Consider the following 26,946-nt stretch of genomic DNA (forward strand, 5'->3'; position numbering starts at 1 on the left):
AAAAGATCTCAACTAATAAATGCCCAGATGTTTAAAATTGCCATTTGTTTTAATCGGAGGGATTTTACCCACCGTCAGACAACGTTAGGAAAGGCGGCGTTAGGGTTTGACTGGCGGTTGGGCGCCCTCTGTCCCGGATGTGACGGATGACCGGAAGTTGGCGGCCCGTCGCCCCGGGCCTGCTGCTGCCGGGCCGCTGACGGGGTGTCATCGTCTCCAGCTGAGTGGCGATGGCGTCGGTGCGCTCAGCTTGCTGAGGCAGTCTGGGCGGTGGGTGAGCGGGCCCCGGGTTTGTTGTGGGCGGGTCCCGAGGTCTCTCCGCCCCGCCTCGGCCTCTCAGCGCTCCCGGGCGGCGGCGCAGCATGGACGACCTCAGCACCATCGGCCTGCTCTCCCTAGCCATGCTGGTCGGCTGTTACGTGGCAGGCACCATCCCCTTGGCCTTCAACTTCTCCGAGGTAAGCAGGGGCTGACGGACTCCCTCCCTCCCACCTTCCCTCCCACCTTCCCTCCCTTCTTCCCTCCCTTCTTCCCTCCCTAACCTGCCGCCGCGGCGGCGTCTCCCACACCCAGTTCTTCCTCCCTCCCCAAACCACCTCTTTCCAAAAGAATGTGTTCCACCTGGTTACCCTTTAATGACATTTACTCCGTTTGGTTTCAATTGCACAATGCAGTCGACGGTAATCCAGCTATTCCCTCGGAGTCCTGTGCCAGCGTTTGTATCAGCTGCGGCTGAGGCACGTAATGCTGACTAACCTCTGTGCCCGAAAGTTGCTCGGAAGTTCCCATATATTTTCAAAGACCTGTTGCAGTAGGGATTCTGGATTCTTCAAACATTTAGTGAAAGGGCATTATTTACTGGTTAGGTTTTTCATTGCACCTGTGTGTACATGTACTTGTACGTATGACAATAAACTCGACTTTGAATAGCAATCTGTTTGCAATGTGCAAGGCTTATTTTAGAAGGTTTGTAAGGAGGGTTAAAATTTTGTTTTTTCTCGTGGAGCAGGCCAACGTATTCGCTAATTTTGGGCACTGTTGCAGTTGTATGTTCTGTAACCAGTGATCCCCATGGAAGTGTTACTAAGTCCTTGAGTCCGTGTTTACACGGTTGTGATGAGAAAAAGAATTTGGAAGTTAAATGAGTATGTTTGATTTCATGTAGAAAAGTCATTTTAAAATTGGTTATTCATGTTTTTAGACTAGTTCCTGTTTTATGGTGTTTAGATGGTCATAATAAACCACTAATGTATACATGGCTGTGTTTGTATTTTCCCCGGAGCAGACTCTGTTGATAGTTATCCATTGAGATATGCTTCAGAGTTAAGTTTTATAATCTGGGTGTGATGCTTCATCAGATAGTCTACTCATATTCGATATACAGCGGTTAGCGTGTCAGTACTGTGCCATTGTGAGTAATTCCTACAGGAAAGCCGGAGAATTTTCCTTGAGATGTTGAACTATTATCTTCAAGGAAATCAACAAAGACAAATTTTTTGGGATTTCTGGCAGAATTGCAATTTCTCTTTTAAATACTTTCAACCAGGCAGATAGAAGTTCTTCAGAATGGTGCCAGAAGAGGACACTGGATTAAACTTTGCACGTGATGAAGCATAATCTAGTAGTTTGACAGTTGTGCAATATTTCCCATTTTCCTGTAACTAGGGATGGACCAACAGAGTACACCTACCTGCAAATAGTCTGGAATCACTTTTTTTCAAGGCTACATGTAGCAACCAGTGTCATCATTTTTTCCATTCTCTGCAGATCAAAATCTGTCTGACCTCGGGCATGTGCTTAAAACCACTGCCAGTTCCTTGCTACGCATGGACGATAAGACCTGCCAAACGTAATGTTTGGAACAATGTTTTGTCACTTTGCTGCTTCCCTGTCTTTCTCGACTCCGGTGCTGGCCCCCTTCCACCATCACCTCCCTTTTTTTATCCTCCAGTTCCATCTCTCCTCCCTCCTCTCCTGGTGCTCCCTTGCCCCCCGCAACCCTACTCTTTCCCCTCCCCCCCTCTCCTGGTGCTCCCTTGCCCCCCACCAGTACAGCTTTACCATCTCTGACTAAAGAAGATGCAGATGGTTTTATAAAATGTTGTCTGCAACCTCTCCTGGTGTTATTTCTTCTTTCCCCCACCCTTCCTGCCCAAAATATTACACATCATATTCTCCTCTTCCTTCTCTCCACCTCCCTATCACGCTATCTTATTTTTGCTTTCAACATTCAAACCATGATCAGTCCTGCTCTCTCTCCCCTTTTTGCATTGGCTTTTATTTTCATTTAATGTATTACTTTATATTCTGTCTTCCAGAGTGGTCAAGTGGGTTTCAAATGTGCATCGATTTTATTGTCTGTCTTTGGCAATGAAACAGAATTTGAGACGTTTGGGTGTATATGCACGACTACAATGGGCTAGATTTGACGTGTCACCATCATCCTAGATCTGTCAAACCCTAATGGTCAGATATATCTAGAACTTGTTGATAAACCGGTTTCTTTCACACCTGGAGAATTGAGACTTCTGTTGGTATTGGTGGGAGCACCTCTTTGCATCTAGTACTTTCATTATGGTTGGTGTAAGGCTTTGGGGTAAACCTTTTTTAAGAAATAGGTGTGGTATTCTTGTACAATGCCATTTTACAAAGGACCCTGAATATATAAAACGCACAATGCCTTATTTTGCATCAAAATAATGCATTCCATACCCTGTTGGCCACTACATTTATATAAATTAAAAGTTTAAAAAAAACTATGACCACTGGAAATCTGAAATAAAAAATCCTTAGTTCTGATGAAGAATCCCGGACCTGAAACATGAACTGTTTCTCCTTCTACACTTGCTGACTGACCTGAGTGTTTCCAGCATTTTCTATTTATAGATCAGATTTCCAGCATTTGCAATTTTCCTTATTTTTCAAAATTTAAGGTAATCGCTTGAAAGGTTCAGAGGGAAATTGAGAGAATTTTTGTTTATCTATAAAGTGATGGGGGCCTGGAACATTGTGCCTGAAAAGTACTCAGCATGTGTTACAGATATGTACATTGTTGGAGATGTACAATCTGGACATCTATAGACTATCTCTAACTGCTGACTTATAGTGAGAAATACATTCACAGTGGTGCTTGCTGATGGGAATGCAAGGAATTGTCACTATGTCAGAGTGCAGCAGTCTTCATGGACTGTCAGTTTAGATCTGTGCTTGGGTCTTTGGATTTTGGCTTAAACCCATGGTCAAATTCGAGGAAGGAAGTGCTATATGAATTGCTACTGAATTGCTTAAAAAAAAGTTTAATTAAGATTCCTTATTTAACCTGAAGTTAAAAGATTTTTTTTTCTCTGCAAAGCCCTCTCAAATCAAGCAATTTATTCTTCCCACTGTGCCACAGTTCTAAAGTAATTCACCAAATTAATATTTTTAAAATAGTTTAGCACACTTTGTCTTGGCATTCTACCTCTTTTGATGGCTCTGACAGTAATGGAGATTTTGATAATCTTTAATTACTGAAGCCAAATCTTCAGTCTTTGCATCTGGAAGGTAAGTGCCAGAACACTTGACAATGGAGGCTTCACAGCCAAGTGTTGATTATCCTCATTCAGTGACCATTCATTCATGCAGGAAATATCTATTATAATCAAAAGTGGGAATCTCTGAATACCTGTGCATTTTCTCAGCAATTAATGCTGAGCTGGCTGAGAATGGCTAAATCTGTACACCTTGTGGTCAAAACTATCACTAGCTAAATTTAACAGTAAACCACATAAAACTGGGACTGGCACTGAAAAGATTGGTTAGACAGGTATAAAAGATACACATGGAGAGTTTTAGGGAGGGAATTTCCTAATTTGTAACCTATGCATTTGAAGACATGACCTTACGGTGGTGCAGCAATGAAATAAAGCATAAGGTGTTGGAAAAGCTCAGCAGATCTGTGGCATCTGGAGAGAGAAACAGAATTAATGTTTCAATGACTTTTCATCAGAACTAGGAAAAATTGGGATATGTTTTAAATTGCAGAGAATAGGAAGGTGTGGAGAGAATAAGGGAATGTCTATGATTGAGTGGAGACCAAGAAACACTGGATGATATAAGTGGTAGTGGTGCTAGCTGAGAGTGTGAAGGCTTTTTAATTACGGCTAAGCTATTGGATGTATGCAGGAAATTAATGAGGACGAAAGAGAGAAAATCAATGCTGCAGCTGTGGGTACAGAATAGAGCAGTTGCTGGAAATCTGACAAATAAGTGAATGTTGGAAATGTCCAGGTGATCAGGCTGCATCTGTGAAGAGAGTACAGAAGAAATGCTGCAGGTTGAATATCTCCTGGGTGTTTATTTCAGAACACCAGCATTTGCAGTTTTTCTGTGTTTTGTAGACCAATGAAAATAAGATATTTTTATTAGTCACATGTACATTGAAACACACAGTGAAATGCATCTTTGCGTAGTGTGTTCTGTGGGCAGCCCGCAAGTATCGCCATGCTTCCGGTGCCAACATAGCATGCCCACGGCTCCTAACCTGTACATCTTTGGAATGGGGGAGGAAACTGGAGTACCCGGAGGAAATCAACGCAGACACAGGAAGAACATACAAACTCCTCAGACAGTGGCCGGAATTGAACCCGGGTTGCTGGCGCTATAATAGCGTTATGCTAACTGCTACGTGAGGGATGCTTTAAGAGACAAGTTGAAGCACTGGGATATGAGGGTTATGGGACTAGGGAAGGCCTCACTTTTGGTTTTAGATTAACATTGTTTTAAAATCAAGGATTACTGGGTAGAGGAAGCAGTATAAGATCAAGCACAGTAGTGATTGGGATAAAAGATGTCTTGTGTTGGATTAACAGTTTTTATTGAATTAAGTATATTTTAATTTATTTGGTAAATTGATAATGACCCAGGATTTGGATTGATTTTCATAATAATAGATGTTTTGTGCTGTAAGATCTTAATTTCCCAAAAAAATAGTTTGACGATGGGGTTGTATTTATTGTCCATCTCTGGTTGCTTTACAAAAGGAATAGTAATTGTTCTTTGCAACCAAGTGTTTTGCTTGGGCAGTTTGGGGAGGACTGGGAGTCATCAAATTAATGTAGGAATGTGATCATCTCCTCCTGCAAAGGTATATGTGGCACATTTTCTTTCCAAAGGCAAACTTGCTCCCAGCCTAGACAACCTTGGAGTTCTCCTCACTAAGTTGGGGAAAGCTATTCAAAAAACCGTTCATACAAACTAGCATTGAGTTATACTCACTCAGTGATACCATACTGGCCATGTCTCAAGCTGTTCCATCAGAATCTCTGAGTGTGTCCTGGCCCACTGGCAGGACAGATCAACCTTGGGATGTTAGTGCCATTTGGTTGAGGCACAGAGTGATAAAGTATGGGAAAAGGCCCTCTAGCCAACTGAGTATGCGACAACCATCAAGCATCCATTTGCACTAATCCCTTTTTTAAAATTCTTCCCACATTCTCATCAACTTCCCCCCCCCCCACCCCCACCCCAGATTCTACTACTCAAGCAATTCATAGCATCCAAGTAACCTACCAACCCACCATATCTTTTGGAGTGTGGAAGGGAACAGGAGCACCAAGAAGAAACCCATTCAGACACAAGGAGAACATGCAAACTACACATAGAGGTCTGAATTGAAACTGGGTCACTGGAGCTGTGAGGCAGCAGCTCTACTAGCTGTGCCACTGTGCCGTCCTAAATTAATTAGCACCACAGTCAACAGTCATCCTGCCTGGTGCAACTGTTATGGTATGCTCCATCTGACTGATGCATCTTGCTTGCTGATGTCATCAGAAGTGATAAAGCTATAGGTGTTTGGATAGATTGAATGACTGTTTGTCTCAGTGTTAAAGACCAGAGGTGCCAATGCACTTCCTTGGGACAGGCTGTTGGGTTACAGACCCGGAGGTTGGGTTTTCCTTGGAGTTTGGCATAAAGGTAGCAATTTTCACTGAGTTTGATTCCTGTGGATCAACTGGTTCTTCATCGTATTGTAGGTTTTCCAAAGCAATATATAATAATTAAGTGTCATATGCCACTGGAGGTAGATTAAAAGCAACGCAATCAAGTTTTTCTTAGTCAGCTTTGATATATTTGATATAATTTAGTGGTTTGCTGGAAACCACACTGTTTGGACGTGTTACTTTTCTAGAATGACAGAATCAATTTGGGGCAGGGGTGGCAAAGCAGAGAAATAGGTTGAAAGCTCTTGGGGTCTGATGAGTTCTTACCTGGCTTCAGAAGCACAGGAAGGCAAGCTTTCCTTAGGAAAACAATCACACCTCATACAGGCTTCTGACTGCCTCAGTGGCCAGGCCCTCATCACTGTCACAAATTCATCTGTTCAGTGCAAGTTTTGTAATGACCTGTGACCATGATTGCATCATTGGCTTTTCCATTTCGGCTGGTGTGAAGTAGCTATTTAAATCGAGGTCACTCTCCGTGTTATGGCAGGGTTCCATTCATGTGAATTGTTCATTTCTCGAACAGTTTGCAAGTTGGAAATGCAGCTGCGAACCAGTTTCCAGACAGCAGAAGATGCCTGCAGCAGCCGGCAAATTCATCCCTCCGGTCTCCCAAATGTTCGTTTGCATGTACGGGCTGTACATAAGTTAGGCATCCGTGAGCTGGGGAGGACCTGTATGTTGTTTGTCTTTCATTCTCTCTTATGCTTTTGTGTGTTTGTATTTTGTTTTTAAACAATTTGTGTGCTACCTAGTGAACTCTTACGCAGTCATGTTGCTCTGCTTTCTGTTTTAATTATCAACTGACCTTTCTTGCTGTTGCCTTCCACATCTTTATTTTCTACTAGTTTCTCCAATGCCATACTACTATGCCAATCCAGCAGTAATCTCTTATTTTTGTCACCATTTAGAATATGCTTACGATTATTGGCTTCAATGCTCTAAAAGCAGTCCCCACCCGCCACCCCACCCATGTTATTTCCTTCACTCGTAACATTCCTCATATTTCTGTACCTTGCTGGGCATTATTATCAGGCTGAAAAAGGACAGAAATATTGCCTAAATTTTTAGATGCTGCTTGGACGTTATTTGCTGTATCCTCTTTTTGGAATGTACAAAGTGATTCCTTTGTTTTTTTTTCCACTGATCACCTGCTTGGCAAGTTGACAAAGTGCCAATAAATCCAGGGCTAACACAAGGAAAATAATGAGAGAAAAAAAATAAGATGTTGTAGAATCCTGTGAACTTAAAACATAGAATGAGGAGTAGGCCATACAGCCCCCTCACCCTTCTCTGCCATTTAATAAAGGAAAACAAATAAAACTGCAGATACAGGAATCTGAAAGTTGATGCAAGTAATATATGTACATTCAAGGGAAGGCTGGAGAAGCAAATGGGGGAAAAGGAAATGGAGGTTTTTTCTTGATGGATTTAGATGAACTATGGGAGGAACTTCGAGTGGATCACACATACTAGCTGGACAGTTTGAACTGCTTGTTTCTGTACTGTACATCCTATGTAACCTGTCATCATTGGGCAACTTCCATCTCAATCAATCTAGTAATCTGACCTTTTGTTGGGAAAGAGCTAGAACATATGATTAAAGGATTTGGATTAGGATATGATTAGGATATGAACATATGATTAGGATTAGGGTGAATTTGTGAAGGGTGGATCATACTTGACAAATCTGCTTGAATTATTTGAAGAGATGTAGTAGTGGATGGGGGTATGTTGGTGGATGTTAGTTATGTACACTTCTATTACGCATTTAATAAGGTTTTTCATAAGATGCAAGGACTCAAAACAGATGAAAGGTTTTCAACTTAAAATGTTAACCCTCTTTCTTTCTCCACAACAGTTGCCTAACAAGCTGAGTATTTCCAGCATTTTCTGCTTTTATTTCAGATTTGCAGCACTTTTTTTGGCTTATTGGTTAAAATATCATTGGCAGGTACATATAAGGATCAAAAAGCTATTAGAATGCTGACATTTAATTTTGGAGGACTGGAATTAAGGGGCAGGCACGTTAGAGTAGCGGTTGGCGTAACACTATTACAGTGCCAGCGACCCGGTTTCAATTCCTGCTGTCTATAGGGAGTTTGTACATTCTCCCTGTATCTGCGTGGGTTTCCTCCGGGTGCTCTGGTTTACTCGCACATTCCAAAGACGTACAGGTTAGGAAGTTGTGGGCATGCTATGTTGGTGCTGGAAGCGTGGCGACACTTGCAGGCTGCCCCCAGAACACTCTAAGCAAATATGCATTTCACTGTGTGTTTGATGTACATGTGACTTAATAAAGAAATCTTATATAAACAAATCACTGGTTAGAGAAACCCGCAGTCCTGAGGGTACATCTGGGCATGGTAGCTTGAGGAGGAGTGCAATGTGCTTTTACTAGGACGATACATGGACTTGAATGGAGAGGTTAGAGTTGAGGCTATACAAGCTGTGACTCTATTGGAGAAATTTAGAAATTAAACTACAAAGAGAACTATAGTTTGGGAAATCTACAAATGGGAGTGCAGTCTGAAGTTCAATGATAGCCCTTTCAGGACTGAAGTTTGGAATGCCTGTCTGCAAACAGCTTAGTTATTAGCTTTTAAAATCGATTTTTGTTAAGCCAGGTGTGTAAGCAATATCAGGAAAGTCTGGTATATGAAGTTGGATCTTGGATCAGCAACGATCTCAGTGAATGATGGGCTCAAGGAGCTAAATGGCTTACTCTTTGGGTAAAAAAGAGTTTAGATTTCTATTTCATAAATGTTTATAAGAATATAAAATGCTTATAATGAACAGCCTTGAAACTATTTTATATATTTTTTTTGCATCTTATTTTTGAATTATTACTTGGCTATATTAGAGTCATAGAGTAATACAGCACAGAAACTGGCCTTTCAGCCCAACTGGTCCATGCCAAACTAGTCCCATTTGCCTGCATTTGGCCCATATCCCTCTAAACTTCTCCTATCCATGTACCTGCCCAAATACCTTTTAAACATTGTAACTGTACTTGCATCTACAGCTTCCTCCAGCAGCTCATTCTATATACCCACCACACTCTGTGTGAAGAAGTTGTCCCTCTGGTCCCTTTTAAATCTTGCCCCTCTCACCTTAAACCTATGCCCTCTAGTTTTAGAATATAGAACACTACAGCACAGTACAGGCCCTTCGGCCCACAATGTTGTGCCGACATTTTATCCTGCTCTAAGATCTATCTAACCCTTCCCTCCCACATAGCCCCCTATTTTACTATCATTCATGTGCCTATCTAAGAGTCTCTTAAATGTCCCTAATGTATCTGCCCCCACAACCTCTGCCGGCAGTGCATTCATGCACCCACCACTCTCTGTAAAAAAAAACAAACAAACAACAACAACTTACCCCTGACATCCCCCTTATACCTTCCTCCAATCACCTTAAAATTATGTCCCCTCATGTTAGCCATTGTCACCCTGGGAAAAAGGTCTCTGACTGTCCACTCGATCTATGCCTCTTATTATCTTGTACACCTCTATCAAGTCACCTCTCATCCTCCTCCTCTCCAAAGAGAAAAGCCCTAGCTCACTCAACCTATCCTCATAAGACATGCTCTCCAATTCAGGCAACATCCTGGTAAATCTCCTCTGCACCCTCTCTAAAGCTTCCACATCCTTTCTATAATGAGGCGACCAGAATTGAACACAATATTCTAAGTGTGGTCTGACCAGAGTTCTGTAGAGCTGCACCATCACCTCGCGGCTGTTGAAATCAATACCTTGCCTGACGAAGGCCAGCACTCCATACACCTCCTTAACAACCCTATCGACCTGTGTGGCAACCTTGAGGGATCTATGGGCGTGGACCCTCTGTTCCTCCACACTGCTAAGAGTCCTGCCATTAATCTTGTATTCTGCCTTCAAATTCAATCTCCCAAAGTGTATCACTTCACACTTATCTGGGTTGAACTCCATCTGCCACTTCTCAGACCAGCTCTGCATTCTATCAATATCCTGTTGTAATCTACAGCAATCTTCTACAGTATCCACAACACCACCAGCCTTTGTATCATCAGCAAACCCACCCTTCCACATCCGCAGGGATCTGTCCCAGAACAGATCCCTGTGGAACACCACTGGCCACCGACCTTCAGGCAGAATACGCTCCATCTACCGCCAATTCTATGGGTGAGCCAATTCTGAATCCACACAGCCAAGTTTCCCTGGATCCCATGCCTCCTGACTTTCTGAATCTGCCTTCCATGAGGAATCTTATCAAACGCCTTACTAAAATCCATGTACACCACATCCACTGTTCTACCTTCATCAATGTGCTTTGTAACATGCTCAAAGAATTCAATCAGGCTCATGAGGCATGACCTGCCCCTCACAAAGCCATGCTGACTGTCCCTAATCAGCCTATGCTTCTCTAAATGCCCATAAATCCCATCTCTAAGAATCTTCTCCAGTAATTTTCCCACCACTGAAGTAAGACTCACTGGTCTGTAATTCCCAGGGTTATCCCTACTTCCTTTCTTAAAGAAAGGAACAACATTTGCCACCCTCCAATCATCTGGCACTACTCCTTTGGTGTCCATCCTCTCTAACACAGGTAGATATGAAATGTATTGATCAAGTGAGATGGGATTGGAGGATAACTGATAATTTTGACCAGGACACAAACATAATTTGGTTAGCATTTTGCAGTTTGAACATTTTAACATTTTACATTTATCTGCTTCCTGAACTCTTATTTTAATATATATTTAATAATAGCTTTGAATATGTAGGTTGTCCAAAATTACAGGGGGATCTTGTTCAGTTAGGTAAGTGGGCTGAAAACTGGCAAAATGCCTTCAATTCAGATGTGTGAAGTGTTGCATTTTAGCAAGTCAAACCAGTATACAGTGAATGGTCGGGCCCTGGGGAATGTTGTGGAACAGAGGGACCTAGATGTATAAGTACATAGTTTGCTGAAGGTGGCATCACAGGTAGACGTGGTGGGGAAGAAGACATTTGGCACGCTGGCCTTCATCAGTCAGTATATTGAGTATGGGAATTGGGATGTTATGTTGCAGTTGTACAAGATGTTGGTGAGACTGCACTTGGAGTATTGTGTACAGTTTTGGTCACCTTGTTGTAGGAAAAGACATCATTAAACTGGAAAGAATGCAGAGGAGATTTACAAGGATGTTGCCAGAACTCGAGGGCCTGAGTTATAGGGAGAGGTTGGGCAGGCTAGGACTTTATTCCTTGGAACATTGGAGATTGATGGGTGACCTTATAGAAGTATATAAAATAATGAGGGATATAGATAGGGTGAATGCACATGTTTTTCCCAAGGAAGGGGAGCTAAAAACTTGAGGGCATAGGTTTAAGGTGAGAGAGGAAAGACTTAAAAGGGACCTGAGGGGCAACTTCACGCAGAGGGTGGTGTGTATATGGAATGAGCTGCCAGAGAAAGTGGTTGAGGCAGCTAAAATAACAATATTTAAAAAGACATTTGGATAAGAATGGATAGGAGGGGTTTAGAGAGAAATGGGCCAAATGTGGGCACCATGGTTGGCATGGATGTGTTGGGCCAAAGGGCCTGTTTCCATGCTGCATTACTCTGACTCTATGTATTAAAAAGATAGGAAATAATTCCACTTGCTGTTAGCATAGATGCTGTTGCCTTCTCTATCAAAAATTCCATCCTTGCAGTTTTCAAGATACCAAAAAGTGAAATGTTTGCTTATTTCTCTCCAGGAAAGATTGAAGGTGGTGACAGTTCTTGGCGCTGGGCTTCTGTGTGGCACTGCTTTAGCAGTCATCATTCCAGAAGGTGTTCATGCACTCTACGAGGATGCTCTGCATGGTAAGTTTTAGACTCAGAACCCAATGTTGCTTTGAAAGTATGGGAAAGCTCATAGTAAAGGTAATTGAATGGCCTATGAAGCTCAGTAAAGTTGACTAGGAGTGATCCATCAGAATCCAGAGTACAGTTAGTGGTTTAGGTTAAACAGTCATAGGTATTGGTCAGGATCTACCGGATCCAGCCTGCATAGTGGTCTCATTAATCTCTTGTGGATATAGAGAGCCAACCAAGTTATCTCTGAGATAGCCTTTGGACACCTCTGTGTTGCCAAAGATCTTTGAACTGATTTTTAAATGTCCTTGATGTTTATAATCTGAAATAATCAAAGAGAGTAGACAAAAGAATAATAACTAATTAAAAAAACTTTAAAGTAGTCGAATTTAACAAAAAAAGTAGTTTTTTTTTAAAAAGCACTCACGATCAGCAACTCCCTTCAGTGAATGAGGTGGTGCTACTTAAGTCATCCATGGGTGACATAAAGCTGAGGGGCTGCAGGCAAGGTGGATCTGGCCTCTATCCTCAGCACAATAGTGCTCTGCTGCTGAAGTCGGTAGCGAGTCTAGTGTCAGTGCAGAACAAATCCCAGCTCATTTTGGCTTTCATGTTCCAATGCACATGCACAGAAATCAGATAAAACAACCTGTAAGACGGTTCTCTACAAAGCCAGAGGCAAGTAAGGTTCAATTCACAATAGACGAATTGGGAACATCAAATATCAATAGCATTTTATTTTTGGATTATTACTTGGCTGTATTACTGTCCTACACAAGTAGAAATGAAATGTATTGATCATTTGAGATGGGATGAGAGAATAACTGGTAATTTGACCAGGGCATAAACACAATTCAGTTAACATTTTACTGTTTGAACATTTTGACATTTTACTGCTTCCTGTACTCCTTATGGAAATTGAAAATTTCATTACCTTTGCTTCCAATTTTCACCCTGTTCCTACTTTCATGTGGTACATTTCTAGCTCTTGCCTTTCTTGGTACCTCCATTACCATCTCAGGCTAAAGATCAGCAGCCAATCAGTATTCATTGCTGTTATTTTGTGGACTGCACCTCCTCCCACCCTGCTTCCTGTAAGGGCCTCATTCCAAGTCTTTCGGTTGTATCTCTTCTAATGACAAGACCTTCCACACCACTCTGAGATGTCCTCCTTGCTCTTTAACCATGATTTCCCCTTCTCCTATAGTTGATGGCTTACAACCATGTCTCCTGCACATCTCTCACCTGTTCCTCAGCCAGAACAAGGATAAGGTTTCCCTTATCCTCGCCTTCCACCCACCAGTTTCCACATTTGATGGATCACCCTCTATGATTTCCACTAGCTTCTAACATCAGCATCTACTCCTCCCCTCTCCATAGATCATTCTGAAAGGACTGTTCTCTCTCTGGTCCAATCAGTCCCCTTCTCATTAGCACTTTCCCATGCAAATGCAGGAAATTCAGCATCTGTCCTTTTTACCTCTGTCTCCCCTCTTTCTTTCCCACCACCACCACCACCCCCCCCCCCCCCCCCCCCAACTCCCCCATCCCACTTACGGACTCAAACAGCTCTTTCAGGTGAAACAGAAATTCACTTGCACTTATTCCAGCCTAGTGTATTACATATGGTGCTTGTGATGTGATATCCTCCACATTAGAGTCATAGAGTTGTACAGTGTTGGGAGAGGCCCTTTGGCCCAACTGGTCCCTTCTGAGCAAGGTGTGTTTCTGAGTTCATCACGTTTGCCCATATCCCCTCTAAACCTTTCCTATATACAGTACGTACCTGTCCAGTGTCACTTAAACATTGTAATTGTACCTGCCTTCGCCACTTCCTCTGGTAGCTCATTCCATATACCCACCACCACCTGTATGGAGGAGAAACCTGTCTCTCAGGTCCTCTTTAAATCTTCCCCCTCTCATTTTAAACCTATGCCCCCTACTTATAGATTCCCCTACCCTGCAAAAAGACTGACAATCCATCTTCTCTATTCCCTTCATAACTTTATAAACCTCTATAATAAGGTTACCTTTTGGCCTCCTTCACTCCAGGGGAAACAGTCCCAGCCTGTTCAGTCTCTCTTTTGTAATTCAAGCCTTCCGATCCTGGCCACATCCTTGTGATTAAGCTAGAGAGAGTGCAGAAAAGATTCACCAGAACTACACAAAATATTCCAGGTGTGGTCTCTTGTACAGTTGTACCATGACGTGACAAATTTCATACTCAGTGTACCATCTGATGAAGGCAAGGGTGCCATACGCTGCTTTCACCTTATCCACCTGTATTGCCGCTTTCAAGGAACTATGTAGTTGTACCCCAAGATCTCACTGTTCAACAGCACTCCCCAGGGTCCTGTCATTCACTGTGTATGTCCTGCCCTGGTTTAACTTTGCACTTTCAAGTTAAATTTCATCTGCCATTCCTTTGCCCACTTTCCCAGATGATCTAGATCCTGTTGTAACCTCAGATAACTACCTTCACTGTCCACCACACAATCAATTTTGGTGTCATCGGCAGGCTTACTATTCATGTCACCTGCATTCTCATTCAAATTGTTAATGTAGATGATGAACAACGCAGGTACCGATCCCTGCGGTACACCACTGGTCGCAGGCCTCCAATCTGAAAAACAGCCCTCCACTATCACCAAGACACCTTTGCATCTAATTTGCTATCTCACCCTGAATCCCATGTATTTTAACTTTCTGGAGCTAGCCTGCAGGACCTTGTCTAAAGCTTAAGTCAAAATCCATGTAGACAATACTGTCCTATGCTCGTCAATCCTCTTGATCACCTCTTCAAAACTCAATTAAATTCATGAGGCATGATTTCCCAAGTACAATGCCATCCTGATTACCCCTAATTAATCCTTGCTGATAGACTCTCTCTCAGAATCCCTTCCAGTAACTTTCCCACCACTGATGTTAGGCTCACTGGCATATAGTTCCCTGGTTTGACCTTGCAGCCATTCTTAAAGGCACAATATTAGCCACCCTTCAGTCTTTTGGTACCTCGCCTGTGGCTAAGAAAGATACAAAAATCTCTGCCAGGGCCCCTGAAATTTCATCTCTTGCTTCCCACAACATCCTAGAATACAGGTGGTTGTGTCCCGGGGATTTATCCACCTTTGTGCACCTCAAGACAACCAGCACATCCTCTTTCATAATGTTAATGTTTCAGGTCATCACCATTCTCATTCCTGAATTCCCTAGCTTCTATGATCTTCTACATGGTGAGTACATCGGAGTAATTAAATACAGATTAATTGACTGCTTTCCGGAATACCTCTGCTAAGTCTATAAGGGTGAGCCTGATCTTCCAGTTGTGTGTCACTTTAATTTTCCATCCCATTTCCAGTTGGAATTCTATCTTCTGCTCTCTACATTGCTCCAATGATGCCCAACATAATTCACACTGAGGAAGTGATTCTGGGCGGTGTCATTCTGTATAGTTTTAATTAAAGTGAAACAGCAAACCTAAGCAATTTTTACCAGAGCTGCCAGATAATGCATGAGGGACTGTTACTTTTGATGAAGCACTTAATCAGGACAAAAGGTTCTTAATGCATTGAGCTTCTTTATTGCAGTTGAATGTTTGCACTTTTTTTTTGTGCATTGTAGTGATAAATGTCCCATTAATATAATGGAGTGTACTGCAATGGGCAGTTTCTACAGAACCTGAAAATATAGCCTAGGTTTTCTTTGTTTATACTTAATGAAAATCAGAGCCTCACAGGATGAAGGATCACTCAGCCCATCGTGTCTGTACCAGTTCTGAAAAAAATAAGTTACTGCTAGTTTCTTCTTTCCTGTTAGCCTTGCAGTTTCTTTCCAAGTATCAGCCAATCAGTTGAAGGTGATGTAAGCTGTCTCTTGTACAGTAAACAAAGTCAGTTTACTTGGAAGTCATTGGGGGAAGCACAAACCTTTGAGCTCCCAATGAAGTGGCACTTTTTCTAGAAAATTGCATTGGTGTGTATGTGATTTATACACACAAAAGTAATCTCATCTTTCTGAATTGTCACCAGGCTTGATGGGTATTCATCAATTATTGCTGCTTTGGCTGTCTATTGTGTTGCCACTATATCACCACCACCACCACCCCCCCCACCCTTTTGTTTTCATCCAATTTCCTTTTGTTAGTTAATATTGAAACTGCTTCTCCCAAAGTACTGAATTCCAGATCATAATATGGATGTGATAATGGGGGATAGTTTTTCAAATGCTGAGCAGTGAGACCCGATTGGTGGAGTGGTCTTACTCGGGATCTGATAGAACAACTGAATTGTAGTATACTGTGCCTGCTACAGTCACTGATAGAAGACAACAGAAGGATATGGCAGTCTTTTGGTTTCCCATCACCTGTTCTGCATAGGTTTGTTGCAAATTGTAAACTACTAGATGGATTGCTGTGTTCCTGTGCAGTGCTGACTGACTTGGAAGAATAGAGAAGGTAGTTAAAAGATTTAATTGAAGAATGACATTTCAGATTCCCACCTGCATGGAAGATTTCAATATTCTGCTTTCAGTAGTAGAGAAGAATTAACAAATCTCAGTCTGCACCATGGGAAGTGGCACTGAATTAATTATTTATTTACTTTACTCTTTAGATAAACACCTCCATGGAGATGAAGTGGGGAAAGCGGAGGGTCCATTAAAGACGGGACAATCGGCAGAGACCAAGCATGATCACGAGCATGTTGCTTTGCATGCATACATTGGTGTTTCACTGGTCCTTGGATTTGTTTTTATGCTTCTAGTGGATCAGATAGGAAGTTCTCATATGCACTCCAGCGATGGTAAGAGGCACAAAAATTCAGTGCTGTTCTGAGGAATAATGCTATGCAACACAACGAGATGTAAAGGATGCAAAATATCAATGTGGTATGCTAATATAAGGTACTTTCAGCTTAACTGGCCTGTAGTTGTATAGTATGTCTGATTCTGAGTTCCTCCTTGGGGGTTTAGGGGTTCAGGCTTGGTTTGTTGAGATCGGCCAAAAGGTTAAAGAAATTGATGTCTTGCTAAAGAAGCACTAGACTAAGGTTCTAAATCCAAACTAGTTGTATAGCATCCAAGGTTTTGTTATGGTCTGTGGGCACTCTCAAATAAAGGTTGGAAATGGTAAGTTTCAAAATGTCTGGAAGGCATCTATCAAATGAGACTTCCAATGTTAGCCAGCCATATGTTTCAAATTAGGTTGTCACAAGTCTAGGGTATAGTTCTTTTTGTGCTGTATTTAGACTGGTAGGGTTGAAGTACTGCACCCACCCTCAAACCCTGCACTGGTTTAATTTTCTCTTCCTCATCTTGACGTTCTATTCTGCCATTTCTATCACAACCAGTATATTTATAGTTTGCTGTGTGGGGGACAAGGTTGGGGGGAGGGGGGTTGGTGGTGGATACAGGCCTTTGTTCTTTCTCTTGTCTTCCTATACAGGGTGCCTTAAATGAGGGTTGCACAATGTTTATAATATGGGTAGAGAAATGTGTGAAGAGAATTGGCCCTTTTTCCTTTTGTCAGCTTATCCAATTATCCCTTTTTCGTCACATCTATGCAATTCCTTCTTGTTACTTTTTACAACCCTTTCAGCTGGTACATTTCGGATTATATAGTCTGCAAAATCAAAACTTCCCCATTGGTCTTAGTGAAAGGAAGTATAAATACAATTTATCTCCAATAAAGTCTTTAATGGCTTTGATCACTGTATCGTATCTGCATGTCCTCCAGTATTTCCACCCCTTTAATTTTCTGTGCAGTAGAAGAACAATACCAGATTTGCTGCTCCTGCCAAGTTGTCATTCACTCCCGACACCATTCCTGCAAATATTAACTGCATTCTCTTGGTTGTTTGCATGCGTGTTAAAGTATGATGCCCTAGATTGATCACAAAAATCCAACTGTGGTTTTTTTAAATGGTTAGCATAATATCCTTACTTTACTACCCTGCCTTTATGTTTAAATCTAAGGGTTCTATATTGCTTTTTAATTGTCTGTTTAACTTGTCCTGCCACCTTCATTGATTTATGTATGTATGCTGCTGCCATCCTATTCCTCATGTCCCTGTGAAACTTGTTTACTTTGTTGTCTCTCCTCATTCTCCCTGACAAAATGAATTGTTTGGGTGTTAAATTTCATCTCATGTCTTCCCATTTTACCAGCCTGTCTACTTTTTACTACATTTGAGTTTCATGTCACCTGCAAATTTTGTAAGTTTGCCCCCATTAAAAAGATTAATAATCCTGAACTTCAGATATTTTCAAAAAAAGTGAAACCAGAGTGAGTGGTTATGAATAGCACAGGAGGAAAAAAAAAACATGGTGATATAACTAAAAGTGGGGAGATGGATAAGTTGTCCATGGAACGTAATTTAATCTATGCACAACAAAGTAAGTTATAAAGCTAAAAATTGTGCCAATAATGAAATGCACAAACTACAAAAGATTTAATTAAACTGGATTGGATAGAGATAGCAGTATTTGGAAGGTGTGCTGAAACTTTACCATGTGGGAGTTTGTGGAGAGCATTGCAATCCCACGTCTACTGCAAGTATTGGTGACTTAAGGAATCTCAGTTCAGATTCCGGAGCTAAAGTCCGAAATGCAATTGTTGTGAGGCATCAGGCAGGGGAGGAGTTCCCTGGGTATTTTGATCCAGGAAATGGTCATAATCCTTGGGTTTGATTGTGGTACAGACTTGTTTAGTGGTAAGGGACAGGAAGGTATAATTAAAAGTCAGGCAGGTAATGGAATCTCAGTTACAGAGATGGGGGTTCCTTGGTTTTTGGTCATGGAAGGTTCCTGCCTTTCTTGTTGAGGACATAGTGCACAGGGTCTTGAGCCAACTGAGCATGGTGTTGTAGAACAAGAGGATGCTCCGATGGAGTGAAAAGGGATGTGGTTGAGGATAGGTACATGTTGCAGTCACAGTCACCGTCACCAGTTCTTAAAATTGTGTTGCCTGCCTGATGCCTGGATTAAGAACGTATCTCATCAGGAGTGGGTGGAAAAGGATCCAATGATCTTGGGCTGGTTTATGAACAAAACCATTTGGCCCATCAGGCCATGCCAGCTCCCAGCAGAGCAGTCCCATTCCCCCTCTTGTTTCCATGTAGCCCTGCAACTTATTCTCTTCCATATGCCCATTAACCCCTCCCCCCCCTTTAATTCTTTTTACCACTTACCGAGGGGCAATTTACAGCAGCCAATTAACCTACCTTTGGGGGTGGGAGGAATCCAAGGTACCCGGCAGAAAGCCATGCAGAGTGTATGAGTTTTAGGAGCTGGGCTTCAAACTAAAACCTTGATCTTCATGTGTAATGATCTGTGGTCTGTTACTTGAGCCCTGTTCTAATTCACAGGAGTATAAATGGATTAGCAGTTGAATCGAGTTTGTCATGTGCACAAGTACAGAGAGGTACAGGTACAATGAAAAACTTGCACATCACAGGCACATAGGTACAAACAGAATATAAATTATACAAGACCATGAAGAGAGAGAGGGGAAAAAGGCACTGCAAGTGCAAGACCTTGGTGTAAAAAAAAGACAGAGACAAGTCCATGGTGATGCAAGAGGTGGTCGTAGTGTTCCATTGCTGAGGTAGGGTTAGGGTTGTGCAGGTCGGTTCAAGAACCTGATGGTTCCTAAACCTGCTTCTATACCTCCTGCCTGATGTCAGCAGCGAGAAGAAGGCATGACCCAGATGCTGGGGATCCTTGATGATAGATGTTGCCTTCTTGAGGCAGTGCCACCTGTAGATGCTGTCATTGGTGGGGAGGGCTGTGTCCACTGCTCTCTGCAGCCTCTGGTGTTCCTGTATGTTGGAATTGCTGTACCAGGCCATGATGCACCCAGCCACCATTCTTTCAACAGTGCATCTGCAGGAGTTTGTTGGAGTATTTGGTGACATGCCATGCCAGATCTCCTTAAGCTTGTTAGAAAGTCGAGGCACTGTCCAGCCTTCTTCATCAATGTGCTGGCCCAGGTGGTTAAATGTGTATCGTAAAAAGCATTGTGAAAGACCTGGTTTCAATTTACAGCACATTGATGTCAATGCTGGAGAAAAGGGAAGTTGTTCCATTTGGATGGGCTCTGATAGCAAAGGGCCCCCTAGGGTGGGTTCCAGAAGCAAGGAACTTCCCTAACAGAAGAGTAGCATTATTGAATTAGTTTCCGAGTTAGAGTGCATGCTCTACCAGCAAGGGAATTTGAATTCACTAAATCTGGAATAAGAGGCAATAGTTGTAATGGTGACCATGTAATTAACCAATTGTCATTAAAAACAAAGAGTGCTCCTGTACACACATCAGTGTGCTAATGTTTATATGTGGATGCAACAAGTAATTAAGGTCCTTTTCTTGTATGACTTGCATGCAGCTGAGCTCAACAATGTGGTTGACTGTTAACTACCCTCTGGAAAACTGAACAAACTCCACAATTTCAGATTGGGGGATAATCTGTCCTTGTTAGGGATCTCAATGTCCTGTCAAAAAAAAGAAAAATACTCAAACCAGGTATATCCTGTCAATTCAAAAACAGGACAATTGATAAAATCTTTATTGAAGGGTGGGCAGTGATTGCATTAACAACTTATCTCATCAGGAGTGGGGGTGAAAGAGTCAATTCAAAAGGAATAAGAGTAATGCAGTGTCTGTTAAAAGTAGTAATGTAGATACTTCTTATAAAAAAAATGTTTAGTGAAGAGGAGTCTAAACAAAACAAAATTAACAGAGTATAAGTCTATGGTGGTATTTGGGTGGGGGGGAGTGGGAGAATAGAAAAAGATTGAAGCATTATCAACAAAATTGATGACCTATTAGCACAATTAAATGTTTGGTTGGTAGCCATTCCAAGATGTGATTGTAGTTAGGATCCATGTGTTTCTGGATACTTGACATTTAAGAGAAATGGGCAAAAATGGACGTGGTAAAAGGGTGATAATGGATGGGATAAAGATAGCAGAAAGAAAGGATGTTTGCTTGGAAACTGAAGGTATCATGGGATTTGGGATAATATGGTAGTCCAGATGGAGGATTGTGGGAGGCAAGGATTTCAATAGATAGAAGATTAGTTAACAGAAGAGAGTAGGGATAAATGGTTCATTTTTGGTTTGGCAGGTTGCAAATAGTGGTGTACTGCCAGGACCCGTGCTTGGGTCTCAGCTGTATGACTTTATTGGAATTTGCTGATGGTACAAAGATAGGCATAAAGGTAAGTTGACGAGGCTGCAGAGGGATATTGACAGGTTAAGTGACTGGGAAAGAAGATAGAAGATGGCAGATGGAATATAGTATGGGGAAAAATATGAAATGTTCACTTTCGTAGGAAACATAGAACTGCAAATTTATTTTTAAAATAACAAATTGGGTAATGTTGGTGTTCAGATGCACCTAGAGTGCTCTTGTACACACATCTGTGTGTTAATGTTAATATGTGGATGCAATAAGTAATTAGTAAGATAAATGGTCTGTTGGCATTTGTTTTGAAAAGTTTGGAAATTAAGAGCAAGGATGTCTTGCTGCTATTTATATAGGGCCTTGGTGTTGTGTTTGGGTCCTTTTACCCAAGGAAGGATATTCTTGCTTTAATGTGAGTGCAACAAAGATTAAATTGACCCTGTAAGATTTACACTCAAAGGATTAGAAGCCAAGCAACCAATCTTTAAAGTTTAATCCTTTAAACCTTGATATTATTTTAGTGATATTTAATCATTTTCTTTACAAAATCACAAAAGCTCTCTATTGGTGTGAGAAGGCTTCCAACAGAAGCATGAGGTTGTATTTAGTAGTCTAGTTCATGAACTGGTCTCACCTCAACTTTCCCAATGAGTATAACAGTAGCAGACATTTTTTTCCCCAAGTTGTCAGATTTTATGGTTGTTTTATCCAAGTGAGAAATCTGGGGTGTTAAAATTTGTTGAAAGACAGGTTAATACTTTGTGTTTAAAGGCTATTAAAAGTTGGTAAAAACTTTTAGGAGTTACTAATGAGTGTCAGAGTTACTAACAGTATTTCTCTCTCAAGTAATATAGCAGGGTTGCAGCATGTTGAGGTGAGAGAGATTTTGCTGGTCAGTTACCAAAAGGTAATGGTTATGGCTGCCAACAATTGAAAGGACATGGGAGTAAGTGGTGGTATAAAGTGGGGGGTGGAAGCTGTGTCTATGGAGATGTTGGGGACCATTATGTGTGAAGTTATTTAACTAAAAATGAATGAAATTATTTAACTAATGTTCAAATTTACAGAAGATATCTGTGTGTTTGATTCTGTTTTGTTTTCCTTTAAGATCCTGAAGCTGCAAGAACAGCAAATAGCAAGATCACCACCACGCTTGGCCTGGTGGTTCATGCAGCAGGTAATGTTAATTCTACATGCCTTGTGACAGCTTTAAAAGCATCACTTCAATGTTGGTTCCATTCTTTCTAAAATACTCCAAGATTTCAGAGAGATCCCACCCAGATCTCTACTTCAGAGTAAATAGAGAATTTGAATCTTTAGCACTCTCTTCAGGGGAAGAGAAAAGTATTATCAGGGTAGTCACTATCTTGTGACTCCTGCCGAGAAGTATGAAGAGTAGACTTAAAACATTCAATCATGGCTGCTTTGAAGTTGTTGTCCAACAGCAAAAAGACCGCAGAGCTCCAGCAACAATGCAAAAAGAAAAAGGAGTGAGGGTATATGCGGGCCCCATGCAGGCAGCGAATGGAGAATTATAGGGAATAAGGAAATCCAGAAGTTTTAAACAAATACTTTCTTTCCTCTTGCTAGACAAGATAAAAAGTGTAATGGAAATTCTGGGTTTCGTGAGAACTTAAAAGGAACACAGGTCCTAGAATCTTGTACCCAAATCACAAAGTTGATGTGCAGCTAAAGCAAACAGGAGGAGCATTATTGTTAAGCTTTATTGCAAAAGAATTGGAGAATAACTAAACTTGTAATTAAATAGGAACTTGGGGAGCTCATGCCTGGAATACAGTATCAAATTTTGGTCTCCTTCCCTAAAGAAGGGTACACTTGATTTAATAGAAGCTCCCCAGTTTGACTGTTAGGATAAGGGGCCTGTGTTATGTGGAGAGACTTGAGTAAATTGCTTTACATTGCCTTAAACAGAAAAGTAGAAGTGGTCTCATTAAAACTTTTGAAAAGCCTGGCCAAGATAGATGCTGAGAGGGTGCGTCTCTTGGCAGGTGACTGTAGGGTTGTGTGTCAGTCATGGGTTAAGGAGTCCACCTTTGTAAAGTGAAATGAGGAGGATTTTTTCACGGCTGTAAATCTTTTGAATTCTCTGACCCAGATGGCAGTGAATTGAAGACTGGGATGGATAGGCTTTGTACATGGAGGAATCTAACGACATGGAGATTAGAGAAAGTGGAGAAGGAAGATTCAGCGTTAGTTCTATTTCTTATGTTCTTGGGCTATGTGTGTACATGGAGTTCATAATGGAGATCCCTGTTTTCATTACTGAGATCACAACACTTGATAATAGAGACTAAACCAGCACATCAGGCAATTATCTCTGTCCCAGTGAAATGAAAAAATTTCCAATTAGCACTTTTCCACCCTTTTTTGTCCATTGCCCTGCAAATGTTGGATTTTTGCAAAGAAAACAGAGACTTGGTTGAGAGAGGGACAGGAATAGGTGCTTAATGTTCCAGGGTTTTGAAGTTTTAGAAAAGATAGGGAGTAGGGACATGTTCGGCACAGCTTTGTGGGCTGAAGGGCCTGAATTGTGCTGTAGTGGGTGTAGTGGGGGGGGGGGGGGGGGTAGTTGCACTACTAATCAGGGACAATATCAGCAATATCAGGGACAATTTAATAACAGGGGACATAATGGAAGGCTCATCCACTGAGTCTATATGGGTAAAACTCAAAAATAAGAAAGGTGCAATCACTGTGATGGGATTACACTACAGACCTGCTGATAGCCACCAGGATATTGAGGAACAGTATGCAGGCAGATTAGGGAAAGGTGTAAAACTAATTGGGTTGTTGTCAGCGGGGACTTCAACTTCCCTAATATAAACTGGGACCTCTTTAGTGTAAGAGGTTTAGACAGGGCAGAATTGGTGCATCCAGGAGGGTTTCTTCATATGTCGGTAGTCCAACAAGAGGAGGGGCCATACTGACCTGGTGTAGGGTAATGAGCCTGGCCAAGTGACTGATCTTTCAGTGGGAGAACAGTTGGGGAACAGTGACCACAACTCCTTAAGTTTTAAGATAGCTATAGATAAGGATAAGTATGGACCTTGCAGGAGAGTATTAAATTGGAGCAGGGCAAATTATGGGAGCATCAGGCAGGAACTAGGGAGAATTAATTGGGAACAGCTGTTTTTGGGCAACTCCACGTCTGACATGTGGAGGGTGTTTAAAGACCGACTGTACACGTATGTTCCAGTAAGAAGGAAGGACAAGAATGGCAGGGTAAGAGAACCTTGGGAGTTGAAAGAGGTGGCACATTTAGTTAAGAAGAAAAAGGAAAAATATGTAAAGTTTAGGAAGCTAAGATCAAGCAGCACTTGAGGATTATAAAGAAGCCAGAAGGGAACTTGAAGGGAATTAGGAAAGCCAGGATGGGCCGTGAAAAGTCCTTGGCAAGTAGGATTAAAGAGAATCCCATGGCATTCTATACATACGTCAAGAGCAAGAGGATAACTAGGGAGAGGGTAGGACCACTCAAGGATAAAGGAGGGATCATGCGCTTGGAAGCGGAGGAGGTGGGTGAGGTCCTTAACGAGTACTTTGCATCAGTATTTACCAAGAAGAAGGATGGGGAGATCAGTGTGGAGCATGCTAATATGCTAGGGCATTTTGAGATAAAGGAGGAAGTAGTGTCAGATCTCTTGAAGAGCATTAAAGTCCCCAGGACCTATGGGATATACCCCAGATTATTGAGAGAGGCAAGAGATGAGATTGCTGGGGCCTTGACCAATATCTTTGTGTCCTCTCTAGCCACAGGCGAGGACCTAGAGGACTGGTGAGTAGCTAATGTTGTTTCATTATTCATCAAGGGAAACAGGGATAAACCTGGTGACTATAGACTGATGACTCTCATGTCAATGGTAGGGAAGTTACTGGAGAGGATACTTAGGGATAGGATTTATGAGCATTTAGAAAACCATAGCCTAATTAGGGACAGTCAGCGTGGCTTTGTACAGGGCAAGTCCTGTCTTACTAACTTGATTGAGTTTTTTGACAAGGTGACAAGGGTGATTAAGGTAGAGCTGTGGATGTTGGCTACATTGATTTTAGTAAGGCATTTGACAAGGTCCCTCATGGGAGGCTCATCCAGAAGATTAAGATGCATGGGATCCACGGCGAATTAGCCATTTGGGTTCAGAACTGGCTTGCCCGTAGAAGACAGGATAGTGGTCGATGGGACTTATAGTTGGAGGTCTGTGACTAATGGCGTTCCTCAGGGATCTGTAGTGGGAACTCTGCTGTTTGTGATGTATGTAAATGACCTGGATGAAAATGTACATGGGTGGGTTAGTAAATTTGCAGATGATATGAAGACTGGTGGTGTTGTGGATAGTGTAGAAGACTGGCAAAGGATACAGCAGGATATAGATCAGTTGCAGATATGGGTGGAGAAATGGCAGATGGAGTTCAACCCGGCCAAATGTGAAGTGTTGCACCTTTTAGAGATCAAATGTAAAAAGACAGTACGCTGTTAATGGCCAGACCCTTAATTAGTGTTGATGAACAGAGGGACCTTGGGGTCCAAGTTCGTAGATCCCTGAAAGTGGCTACACAGGTTGATAGGCTGGTAAAGAAGGCATATGGCATGCTTGTCTTCATTAGTCGAGGCACTGAGTTCAAGAGTCAGGAAGTTGTGCTGCAGCTTTATAAAACTTTACTTAGGCTGCATCTGGAGCATTACATTCCGCTCTGGTCGCCCCATTACAGGAAGGATGTTGAGGCTTGGAGAGGGTGCAGAAGAGGTTTACCAACATGCTGCCTGTATTAGAGGGCATATGCTATGAGTATAGGTGGGAGAAACTTGGGTTGTTTTCTCTGGAGTGGGTGGAGGCAGACAGGAGATTTGATAGAGGTTTATAAGATTATGAGAGGCATAGATAGAGTAGACAGCCAGTATCTTTTCCCCAGGGTTGAAATGTCTAATACCAGAGGGCACGCATTTAAGGTGAGAGGGGGAAAGTTTAAAGGAGATGTGCAGGGCAAGTTTTTTTTTGCATAAGTTGTGGGTGCCTAGAATGCACTGCTGGGGTGGTCATGGAGGCAAATATGATTGGGGTGTTTAAGAAGCTCTTAGATAGGCACATAAATGTGAGGGAAATGGTAGGATATGGACATTGTGTAGGCAGAAGGGATTAGTTCAGTTGGGCATTTTATTGCGAATGTAATTGGTTTGGTACAACATTATGGGCCAAAGGGCCTGTTCCTGTGCTGTATTGTTTTATGTTCTATGTTCTAAATACTAGGAGTCCTGTAAATGCTCTAAATCAAAACTAAACACATTCAAAACACAAACAAATATAGATTTGGATATCTTGGATTAATTGAGTACCACGGACAATTTATTGTTACACATTTCAGAATAACTCCTAAATAACTATAACTTTCTCAGTGCTCCAGCAAATACTTATGTAGCATTTAATTTTTTGTGCAATGCACCCTGAATGTTTTTGTCTTTTAAGCCACTCTCTGCTCTGTTCCTGTAAGGCCAGTTAACTTTTCTAGTTTGTTCTTATGTGGGAGCGGTGAAGTGTGCAGTTGCAGATTGACTCCCAATATGGATGAAACACTGCTGACTGAGACCCCAGTCTTTTCAGGCACATAAGACATAACTTTAAAAGATGTCTATGCTGCTTGACTTCAGATCCTGTTTTCTTTAGAATGCAAATCAAGATTCTGAAAAAGGCAACACGTGTGATTTAGGATATTTAGTTTGATTTAATATAGAATAAAAGATTGTTCATTTTGTGGTGTGATTTTTTTTTTTAACCCATTGTTTCCTCTTTCTGCCTGTTAACCTAATGTCAGAATTTAAGTGCTCTATGCACTGCCCTGTAGAGTAATCCAGTTGACTACCCAGTGATGTAATCTGCAATAAATACTTTAGTTGAACAAATTGTAAGTGACAATAATAATTTTTAATTTGTCTGTTATTCCCATTGCA

General features: G+C 41.7%; 1 protein-coding gene across 1 annotated transcript in view; it reads left to right on the top strand.

The window, feature by feature from the left end:
• Positions 1–76: 76 nt before the first annotated feature.
• slc39a9 (solute carrier family 39 member 9) overlaps positions 77–26,946 on the top strand; it is a 35,431-nt gene continuing 8,561 nt past the window's right edge. Inside the window, exons 1-4 of the mRNA XM_052023728.1 lie at positions 77–458; positions 11,708–11,816; positions 16,418–16,606; positions 22,093–22,161. Of these exons, the coding sequence (XP_051879688.1) occupies positions 363–458; positions 11,708–11,816; positions 16,418–16,606; positions 22,093–22,161 (463 nt within the window). The 5' untranslated portion in view covers positions 77–362. The remainder of the gene's footprint in view (positions 459–11,707; positions 11,817–16,417; positions 16,607–22,092; positions 22,162–26,946) is intronic.

Source organism: Pristis pectinata, chromosome 1, assembly GCF_009764475.1.
Source record: "Pristis pectinata isolate sPriPec2 chromosome 1, sPriPec2.1.pri, whole genome shotgun sequence".
Lineage (NCBI taxonomy): Eukaryota > Metazoa > Chordata > Chondrichthyes > Rhinopristiformes > Pristidae > Pristis > Pristis pectinata.